The sequence below is a fragment of the Helianthus annuus genome, chromosome 14 (assembly GCF_002127325.2).
Source record: "Helianthus annuus cultivar XRQ/B chromosome 14, HanXRQr2.0-SUNRISE, whole genome shotgun sequence".
NCBI lineage: Eukaryota > Viridiplantae > Streptophyta > Magnoliopsida > Asterales > Asteraceae > Helianthus > Helianthus annuus.
Window position 1 is genome coordinate 92,254,580 of NC_035446.2, and position 11,304 is coordinate 92,265,883.

The following is an 11,304-nucleotide window of genomic DNA, read 5'->3' on the forward strand; positions in this document are numbered from 1 at the left end:
TTATAAGATATTGAAGTCAAATAAACAAGTTATGTTGATATATGCACGAACGGGTCAAAATTTGGAAAAAGGATAATAAGCCGAAGGCTTAAAAGTCATAAAGTTAGGTAGTCCAAATATTGGATTTTTCACTCCATGTGATGGAGAATTAAATTACGGTCGCGTAGGAAAAAGAATCGGGTAAAACGGATCAAAAAACGAGAAAGTTATGCTCGTTTCCGTGAAATCGAGTCGTGCTGAGAATTATACAGCACCAGCTGCAACATTCTGTCAAAACTAGGCCGTGGCGTAGCGCGATGGGGAAGGCCCCAGGCCGTGGTGCTACGCGACGGGGGTCAGTTTCGCGAAATCGTTTATTTTAACTGTTGATGCATTGCGAACCCGTCTGGACCGTTTTTAAACGCGTATAGGCTAAGAATGATTAGTTTAGTCCTTGTTTTAGGGAAAGTAGACACGTATGAAGGTACGTATGTATGTATGTATGTATGAATATAAGTGGTATGTATGAATGAATGTATGTGTGTGTGTATGCAAGTAGGTATATATCAGCGTATGCACGTATGTAGGCATGCGTGAAGATATGAATGTATGTATGTATGTTTGTAGGTGTGTATGTAGGTAGTATGTGTATGCATATATATATATATATATATATATATATATATATATATATCCAAGTGAGTATGTACGAATGTGTGCACGTATGTAGGGTTGTGTGAAGGCATGTAATAGGTATGTATGTAGGCATGTATGTATGTAGGTATGCACCTATGTAGGCACGTACGTATGAATGTAGGTACGCATGTTTGTGAGTAAGTTATGTGTGAACAGATGCATATATGTAAGTATGTATGAAAGTATATACACAAGTATTCAATGAAATTGAGTATTGACGATAATAATAGCGTACCTTGTGAACGAAGTGTAACGCGGGTACACCGAGAAAGTCTCACCACGGATTGTATGATCAGATGGAAAGTTGGGATGTAAAGAGTTAACGGAACGAAAAGTAAACGTGGATAAATCTTGTATGTTTATAATGCGTACTAATGTTATGAATTTTATGTGGTAAGCGCAGGTAGTACGAGTCATGAGGATCATCAAGGAATAGAGATCGAGGATCGAGTCACTAGTGAGATTGTACGGGAACGTTGATGTATATAATGTAGTAAACATAAGCTATGTTTTTACTTAGTAAATAAGTCGATTGATGGATTTATGTGAAAGAGTTATGTTAAAGTTAAATTTTAAATAAGTTAAGGTATTTATAATGAAAGAAATTTTATAACACGAATTTCCGCTGCGACTTTTAGTCAAATACGTATTAGGGTCTTACAAGTTACAAGAATGATTATTGATTTATGTTATTATTACTTTTATAATTGGTTAAAGTAAAAACTACTTAAAGCTTAGAATCAAATACAAAGGATAAAATAAATAAGAAGGGTAAGAAGGATTCTAATCCATTGATCTTGGATTTGAAGGGTTGAGATTAGTTGTAGGGAAAAGAAGATAATAGAAGGTTATAAAGGGAATCCTATGTTTATGGATTTTCTCTCTCCACATGCAAGGCACATGCCAATTCCCCCATTGATTTAAAACGTCCATAACTTTTTCATACGACATTTAAAAAAAATCACCAAAATAACGAGCGTTTTTATCTTTAATATGACTACCATATTATCGTATAAAAATAAAATAAAAAATTTCATTTTTGCCGGTTTTTTTTATTTTTTATTTTTTTGCATTGTGTTAAAGGTTCAGATCATTGTGCCTTTTAACTGGTTTTTTTTTTTTTTTTTTTTTTTTTTTTTTTTTTTGCATTGTGTTAAAGGTTCTATACATTGTGTTATTATCAAAATCTATAACACAATGTTAATTTGGGTTCTATCCAATGCGTTTTTATAAGAACCTATAACACAATAAATGACACAATGAAGATGGTGTTATATCTGGGTTTTCTATAAACTGTGTTATTAGTTCAGGTCATTGTGTTTAATATGTTATTCATTGTGTTTTAATATGTTGTCCATTGTGTTTTAGTAATTTGTTCAATTTTTTTTATTATCTTTGTTCATTGTGTTTTAGTTTGTTGTGTATTGTGTTTTTAGTTTGTTTTCCATTGTGTCTTCATCTGCTTTCCATTGTGTCTTTTATCTGTTGTCATTAATTGTATCTTTTGTCTGTTGTCATAAATTTTGTTTTTATTTAGTCTGATACTTATTGTGTTATATGTTATCGCCATTGTGTTATACGTTATGGTCATTGTGTTTTAGTATGTTGTTCATTGTGTCTTTATCTGTTGTAATTGATTGTGTTTTTGATCTACTTTACATTGTGTTTTACATCATGTCCATTGTGTTATTATCAAAACCTATAACACAGTGTTAATTTGGGTTCTATCCATTGCGTTTTTATAAGAACCTATAACACAATGAATATGGTGTTATATCTGGGTTTTCTATAAATTGAGTTATTAGTTCAGGTCATTGTGTTTAATATGTTATTTATTGCGTTTTAATATGTTGTCCATTGTGTTTTAATAATTTGTTCAATTTTTTTATTAGGGTATACGGGGCACCAGCGGGGAGTGCCTTCGGTGACCCAATTCCCCTAGCGGGAACACCGCCGCCATCCCTGCGGTGACCCAATTTGATGAATGGGATCGGTGGGAGGTTACCGCGTGAAGGGAGAGAGGGAGAGGGTGGCCCACAAGCTTTTCAACCAATCAAATTATTTTCTTTTTTTTCTTTTTGAATAAAAAAGCAAGTCCCCTAAGAGAGGAGTGCCGCCATCAAATTGAGGGTGTGAGGGGAGTTTAAGAGGGGAGTTGACATGGCGCGTGCTGATTGGCCGTGCGTAAGAGAGGGGACTCCCCTAAGAGGGGAGTGCCCCTCTCACCCTTATCTTTGTTCATTGTGTTTTAGTTTGTTGTGTATTGTGTTTTTAGTTTGTTTTCCATTGTGTCTTCATCTGCTCTTCATTGTGTCTTTTATCTACTGTCATTAATTGTGTCTTTTATCTGTTGTCATCAATTGTGTTTTTATTTAGTCTGATACTTATTGTGTTATATGTTATCGCTATTGTGTTATACGTTATGGTCATTGTGTTTTAGTATGTTGTCCATTGTGTCTTTATTTGTTGTCATTGATTGTGTTTTTGATCTACTTTACATTGTGTTTTACATCATGTCCATTGTGTAATATGCAACTGGGTTTTTGATTTTTTTTTGAAAAATAGAGAAAAATGCCCGGATAGTCCCTGTGGTTTCGCCTTCTTTCACCTATAGTCCCCAACTTTCTAAAACTATCTGAATAGTCCCCAAGTTTTCATTTTTTGTTCCCGGATAGTCCATGGGTCTAACTTCAGTTACTTTTCTCTGTTAAACTGATGTGAAATGACAAAAATACCCTTTTCTCAAAAGGCCAAACCACAGGGACTATCCGGGCATCTTCTTCATTTTTATTTATAAAACCCCACCACCACACTTCATCTTCAACCTCCACCCTCCTCCACCATGTGAATCATAAACCACCCTGTGAATCATAACCCGCACACCCTGTGAATCATAATCCAGACGGTATTTTTGAAGCTTATCAGTTCGATTCCATTGCTCATCCTGCGGAGAGTCTCCATTCGGAAGTTCTGTTCATCCAGGGTTTGTCGTTGTTCATTCGTTAAAAGTGGTTCAGTCTTACGGATAAGCATAAAACAAATCTGTGTGCAAGGGTCGATATCAGTATTGTTTAAAAACAGTTTCACAGGTGTTGTTGATAGCGAACAGGAATATTTTTTTAACAGATCTGTTAGAACAAATCAGTTCAGTTTGAATCAACTTCTGAACGTTGCTGGTTATACAGATCTGCATAATAATTGCGAATACATCCATAGAATTTAGATGTTTGAAACAGTGTTCATTCGTTGAAACATGGTTCATTCGTCCTATCTGCTGATAATCTGAAAGTTCGAGTCTTGTGTGTTAATCACTGATCTGGATATTCACGGATAAACACTCTATTGATCTGTATGAATCAGTTGTCTGTTTATATTCAAGTAAATCTGAAACAAGAATAATATTCACGAATCAAGATTGATTCGCCCGGATCTGAAACAGATCAGATTGTTGATCAGTTAGCGTGAATCGACGTTGTGATTAGTATTGTTGCAGTGGATCTGTTCTGCACATATTCAGTCACTTGTTGTTTACGCATCCGCGTAAATCTGTGAATTTGCAGAGTCAAGAGTTCAGTCTATTTGCAGATTAATATACAGTCTATTCGCTCGAACAGAAACAGTAAATCTGCTGTTCATTGTCTGAAATCAGTAAATCAAATCCGAAACAGTTCGATAACGCCGCAGAATTAATTACAGTCGCTGAAGTTTGCACATTCATTGAGTTAGTTTTGTTTGGTTCAGTTTGGTGATAATTCAAACGTATCCGGTGGAAGGAGAGGGCACAGGGGTTTTGTCTGGTGTGCGGGTTATGATTCACAGGGTGGTGGTGGAGGGTGGAGGAGGGTGATGGTGGGTGGAGGTTGAAGATGAAGTGTGGTGGTGGGGTTTTATAAAGAAAAATGAAGAAGATGCCCGGATAGTCCCTGTGGTTTGGCCTTTTAAGGAAAGGGTATTTTTGTCATTTCACATCATTTTAACAGAGAAAAGTAACTGAAGTTAGACCCAGGGACTATCCGGGAACAAAAAATGAAAACTTGGGGACTATTCAGGTAGTTTTAGAAAGTTGGGGACTATAGGTGAAAAAAGGCGAAACCACAGGGACTATCCGGGCATTTTTCTCTGAAAAATATAACAATATGGTACTCATATTAAAGATAAAAAACACTCGATTTTATGGTATAATTTTTTTTAAAAACAAATGATGTCTAAAAAAGTTACGGACGTTTAAAAATTGGGGGGGGGGGAATAACATGTGACTTGCATGTACATATTTTCTTTCCTCTTGTAGACAAAATTACCTTTACATTTAATTACTCCTAGAACAATTGTCACTCTATGTTGCTTCTTACCCGTCTTATTTTTAAATACTTTGTATTATAACTCAACCCACTATTAAATTTCGTTGGTTAAAAAAATGTTAAATAATGATTGTTATTATATTTCAAGATTGTGAAATTACTAGGTTCCACTGGCTGAAAAATATATATTATTAGTTAATAATAAGATTTAGAAATTATAATATGATATTTTAAGATAAGATATAACTGAAAATATGAAAAATTATTCGTATCAAAACCAAAAGTCATAAAAATGGATACCAATATTGATATTTGTAATCTCTGGAAAACTAAAAATTTAGAGTAGATTAGTATAAGTTATTATCTAAGTTATAAAATATAAAGTAACTAGATATAAGACCCCGCCGCGTTGCGGCTGGGGCTTACAAATTCAGCCAGCATGGGTTAGTTAATTATTAAGGGGCTGTTTATTTACCTCTGAATGGTTCAGACCTCTTAATGGTTCAACACTAATGATTCATACTGTTTGTTTCGTGAGTAAATGTCTGAATGTCTCAGACATTTGCATATGAATGGTTCATACATTTGCATCTGAATGATTAATTATTATACCGAGTCTCAATTGTTAAGACCTTTAATCTGAATTAGTCAGACATTTGCCTTTGAACGGTTAAGCATTATACTGTCTCTTAATAATTTAGACCTCATACGGCTTAATTATTTAATAGTTCAGACCTCTTATTGATTCATCACTTAACCATTCAAAAGTTACCAAACAGCCCCTAAACATTACACATGAGCTCCATGTTACGGCTGGTGTATTCGGTACCGGTACCCACTTTTCTCGTTTTTCAGTACCGGTACCGAATGGGTACCGTGCTCATCCCTACCTAACAATGTTACCAATTAATAGTATATAAATAAATAAATACTATAGTACATGGTTTTATCATAAAGCAATTTCCAACTTTATAAGCTAAAAATACAAGTTTTAATGCCTAACAATGTTACCAATTAATAGTATGTATATAAATAAATACTAAAGTACATGGCTTTATCATAAAGCAATGTCCAACATTATAAGCTAAAAATACAAGTTTTAATGCCTAACAATGTTACCAATTAATAGTATATAAATGGATGCATGCAACTTATTAATATAAACAAAACAGTTTTTTAATAGTGAGGGTCTAATAGAGAAAAAAACATGTTGTACAAGTGATAATGCATGAAATAAAGATAAAGCGCATGTTACAAAATTGTGAAGCCTACACCTATTACAAATTGATAATATAGAATAATATTATATTTTTTTTGGAAAACCATTTTTTTTAAAACCCCCCAAAGCTTAAAGTACAAGTCTACTAAATACCAACATATTGGTAATTTATAATATGCTAAACAAATTGATAATATATAATAATATTAACCTTTTTTTTTGGAAAATCAATTTTTTTTGAAAACCCCTCAAAGCTTAAAGTACAAATCTACTAAAGACCAACATGTTGGTAATTTATAATATGATAATGGATTAGTGTACCTAAAATTAAATTTAGGCCTGAATATAAATACCTGACAATGATAAGTCAAGTTAAATGAAAATAATAATACATAATAAATGTATGTCTGAATATAAATACAAGATAACGATAAGTCGAGTTAAATGAAAATACTATTAGAGTATCAAATAGAAAGTTTAATTTGGTTAGAAAGTATAGAAAGTAATAGGATTATGACATGTGATAAAATTTAAAAATAAAGGGAATGATATTGTAGTCAATTTTATCTAATCTTCTTCCTTCTCTCTCTGTAACTTTAAAACCCACCATTTTCAAAACCCACCATCTTCAACATTTTCTTCACTTTCTATCTTAATAATCAGTACATTATAGTGCGATTTTTGTCACCAATCAATGATTCAAACACCTAATCAACATGTTCTTCAACTTTTTTTTTTTGAAGAAACCCGGTTTAATTTCATACAATCTCTCATTTTTTCCATGATTTTGAAGCGAATCACACCATTCGTTCCATTCGATCGCTGATAAGTGTTTCTAGCATTTAAATTTCATCAATCGTTGAAGAAATCTGAAAAAATCGACTTCGATCTATGTAAGAAAATTTTGAATTGCATTTTTACAATATAGGTTTTTGAATTGAGTCATTGCGCTTTACAAAGGAATGAAAAAAACTTTTTTTTTTTTTGTATTTTCAGTCCATTGGGTTTTAGAAACAAGACATTTTATTGTGTTTTTAGTCCATTGCGTTTTAGGTAAAACACATATTATGTGTTTTTCGTCCATTACGTTTTAGGCAAAACACATTTTTGTGTGTTTTTAAATTGTGTTTTATAATAAATACCTTTATTTGTGTTTTTAGTACATTGTGTTTTAGAAAAAACACATTTTTTTGTGTTTTCTAGCCATTGCGTATTAAAAAAAAGTTGTTTTCTGGCCATTGCGTTATACAAAAAAGACATTTCTTTGGGTTTTCTGGCCTTGTGTTTTAGAAAGAAGGTGTTTTCTGGCCATTGCGTTTTAGAAAAAAAAAAAGACATTTTTTTTGTTTTTTGGCCATTGCGTTTTACAAAAAGACATTTCTTTGTGTTTTTCTACAATTGCGTTTTAGAAATAACACATTTCTTTTGTGTTTTTTGTCTATTGCGTTTAGAAACAAGACATTTCTTTGTCTTTTTGTCAACTGCATTTTAGAAAAAAGTCATTTTTATGCGTTTTATCCATTGCGTTTTACACATCTGGAGTTTCGAATTTTTTTCCGAAAATATAGCAATAGTATACTCGTTTTAAAGATAAAAAAGGCTTGTTTTTTGTGCAATATTTATAAAAAAACAATATCGTATGAAAAAGTTATTAACGTTTAAAAAACAGGGGAATTTTCGGAGAGAGAAACTGTTGCTTTGGATTGACTAGAATACCCCTACACAGACACATGCGCCTCCTTCTGTTTTATTAATTATACCCATTTAATCCAAGCCCGTACTTAATCAATTGATGGTTAAGATTACTTATTAGCCAAAAAAACTTTCTAGAATATCCTGACCCAATAAATGTATATATCTACGGTGTAACAGTAAGAATTAATAAAACTCAAAATAAATGTAAATACATAATAGGACTTAGTTGAGGTATTTTATTGAAAGCAGAGGCAATAAATTGCTCAAGTATGAATAGCTATGTGGATCAGTAAATATTAACGCTCATTATATATATATTATATTATATACTATCTTAAATTACAAAGTCGGTGGTTTCCCACCGGCTTTGCCTCCCAAATACATTGGGCCTGTTATGGTCTTGGGCTGGTCCAAAGAGCTCAGAGGCCGCCTTTCTCATCTCAACGTGAACAACTGAACATTCTTTAAAAAGATGAGCATTGTATTTACTTAAACCTAACTTTTGAAAATTATACAGTTGCCCTGATGCACCCACAAAATTAGAAAATCGCCATTACAAAAGCCATAACTATTGAGCGGTTCTCTTTCTGGCCGGAAGTTGCTTCCTACCCTGGTTCATAGCCACCAACACCACGCACCACTGCTCTCACCGGTAGCCGGACTCTCGCCGGAGAAACCCTCCAGTCGTCCTCTTTCTCTCTCTAACATCTGGTTTATAGGTTGGAAAGAAAGTTAAAAATAACTGCTCAACTAACGACGCGTTTTCCGGTGAAGCCACAAGAGGATCTACAGATTTCGCTCGCCTTGGTCGCCGAATGCGGACTCTATCGTCACACGATGCCGGAGACGCAGTTGCACAATCTGAAGTGAGAGGAGGAAGAAAGGCTGGCTGGAGGACCGGGCCTTTGCCGGAATCTGTTACGGGAAAGAGGCGGTGGGGAGGAGTTTCTCTCACACACATTAGTTTCTCTCTAATGACACATGGTTTCAAAAGAAAAAAGTGGCTTTGGGTTTTAGTATGATTTAAACTGAGGCACATGGTTTCAAATGAAAAAGTGGATTTGAGAGATTTTCTTTGGTATTATTACTCTTAGACCCCCCGTAACGGGGCGTTTTTTTTAAAAAAATTTGAAAAAAAACGCTGCATAACGCCGGATTCGCCATTACACGGGGCGTTTTCCGGCGTTTTTTTTGAAAAAAATTTGTTTTGGCGTGATTTTTAAAACGCTCGAGAATGTGGAACGGACGAATCAAACGGCTAGTTGCTAACGGCTAGTTTTTTTTTTTTTTTTTTTTTTTATTTCCCCCTATATATATATATATATACCCTCAAACATTTTCAACTCAAATAATCACAAAAACTCTCTAAAAAATACAAGAATTTTATAAAAACTTGATGGATTCTCCTAGTTCTTCCTCCATGCTAAACTATTGCTATCACGAGTTTTTTGCGGATGGCGATGGTTCAACCGATGAGGAGGTTGAGCAAGAGGCGGTTACGGGTGCTTGTAAACTAGCGATGAGATATGCCGAGCATTGTCGTCGCCCACAAGCCAAAAAAGGTAAAAGAGGTTATATTGAACGAGACCGACGCGGGGCACACGATCGTTTGATGAAGGATTATTTTGACGAGGAGCCGACATATTCGAACGAAATGTTTAGACGTCGTTTCCGAATGAGTAAGCGGTTATTTCTACGTATAGTCCACGACTTGGAAGCCAACTACGATTTTTTTAAACAAAAAGCGGATGCGAGAGGGGAACTTGGATTTACCGGTATCCAAAAGTGTACCTCGGCGTTACGAATCCTTGCTTATGGAAACACTACCGACATCAATGACGAGTATCTAAAAATGGGGGAGAAAACAACGAGAGATAGCTTGGAGCATTTTTGTCGCGGTAAAATTCCTATACTTTACACTTTTATTTTTTTTGTCTATGTTTACAATTTCTTTAATTTTTTTTTGTGACTATTTTTTTTTTATAAAGGTATAATTGATGTGTACGGTGCGCGTTATCTTAGAACGCCTACATGGGAGGACCTTCAAAAGATCTACGAGGTACATAATGCCGAGCATGGTTTGCCTGGTATGATCGGGAGCATAGATTGCATGCATTGGCGTTGGGATAACTGCCCGACTGCATGGCGAGGCCAACACACACGTGGTGACCAAAAAGGACCCACTATTATTCTTCAGGCGGTTGCTTCACAGGACCTTTGGGTTTGGTCTGCTTACTTTGGCGTGGTCGGGTCATGCAATGATATCAACGTTTTTGAACAATCTCCGCTGTTAGAGGAGTGGATTTCTGGCAAAGCTCCTAAAGCGTCGTTTTACGCAAATGGAAACTATTACCCTCATGGATATTACTTGAGCGACGGAATATATCCTAGGTATTCGATTTTCGTGAAAACGTATAGTGATCCTTTTGATGAAAAAAGAGCATATTTTAAAAAGGTTCAAGAGTCTTCACGAAAAGACATTGAGAGATGCTTTGGGGTTCTTAAACAACGCTGGCATTATTTGAGAAATCCTTGTCGTGCATGGAGCAAGCAAAAAATGAGAGATGCTATGTACGCGTGTATAATCATGCACAACATGATTTTGGAAGACGAAGGAAAGGCAATATGCCAGAATTATGTGCCAGAAGCCGTTCAAGAAGAGCATCCGCAGGCGTCAATGGAAGAAAGAGTGAATAACGCGCGAGAGTTGCGTTACGAACCGTACCATTCCCAGTTAATGGTTGATTTACTACACCACGCATGGTCGGTTCGGTATGTTCCACCGGAGGGAGAGGAAGAAACGGAGGACGAGGGTGAAGAAAGCGAAGATGAAAACTAGTCTTTTTTTTTATATTCGGATTTTAATTTTTTTATTTGTAGTATTTTTTTATTTAATCGGATTTTATGTTTTTTATTTCTAGTATTGTATTTTTTTTATTTAATAAAGTATTTAAAGTTTAAAAAAAATAATTGGGAAATGATTGCATGGGCATTATCTGAATAATGCCCCACTACACCATTTTATGGTATAATGCCCCTTGCTGACTGGGCTGCCACATGGCGCAAAACGCCCCATGGTGGGGGCATTATAATGTTACACCATTACGCATGGTCTTATAATTATGTTGATATCATTTTTTGTCATACCAAGTTTTCACCTTTATGTCACATAAATATATAATGTTGGCTATCAAAAACAAAATTAAATCCTATCTAAAGAAAGGTAGTAAGCTACGAATAATTCTAACGTTGGACATATAATAAATATATATCATGTTATATTTTAGTTTTGGTGATCGGTATTAGTTTAAGAAATAGTATTTTTTTTATGAAAATAGCATTTTTTTTTATGAAAACACAATAAGACAACATTTGTAGTCTATGTACTTATATAATAAAAAGTAAATAAATAACTAA

The 11,304-nt window shown here is 34.5% G+C and overlaps 1 protein-coding gene across 1 annotated transcript; it reads left to right on the top strand.

Moving 5' to 3' along the window:
- Window positions 1-9,003: 9,003 nt before the first annotated feature.
- Window positions 9,004-10,858, top strand: LOC110908666 (protein ALP1-like). The gene is made up of 2 exons (XM_022153622.2): window positions 9,004-9,785; window positions 9,876-10,858. Exons 1-2 carry the CDS (start codon window positions 9,284-9,286, stop codon window positions 10,724-10,726), a joined length of 1,353 nt encoding a protein of 450 aa, XP_022009314.1. The 5' UTR covers window positions 9,004-9,283; the 3' UTR covers window positions 10,727-10,858.
- The last annotated feature ends 446 nt before the right edge of the window (window positions 10,859-11,304 follow it).

What these genes read in the sequence shown, in the direction of transcription:
- LOC110908666 (XM_022153622.2), top strand. Translation starts at nt 9,284, where the DNA reads ATGGATTCTCCTAGTTCTTCCTCCATGCTAAACTATTGCTATCACGAG. An exon ending in CTTGGAGCATTTTTGTCGCG is followed by an intron (nt 9,786 to 9,875) that starts GTAAAATTCCTA and finishes TTTTTTATAAAG; the next exon opens with GTATAATTGATGTGTACGGT.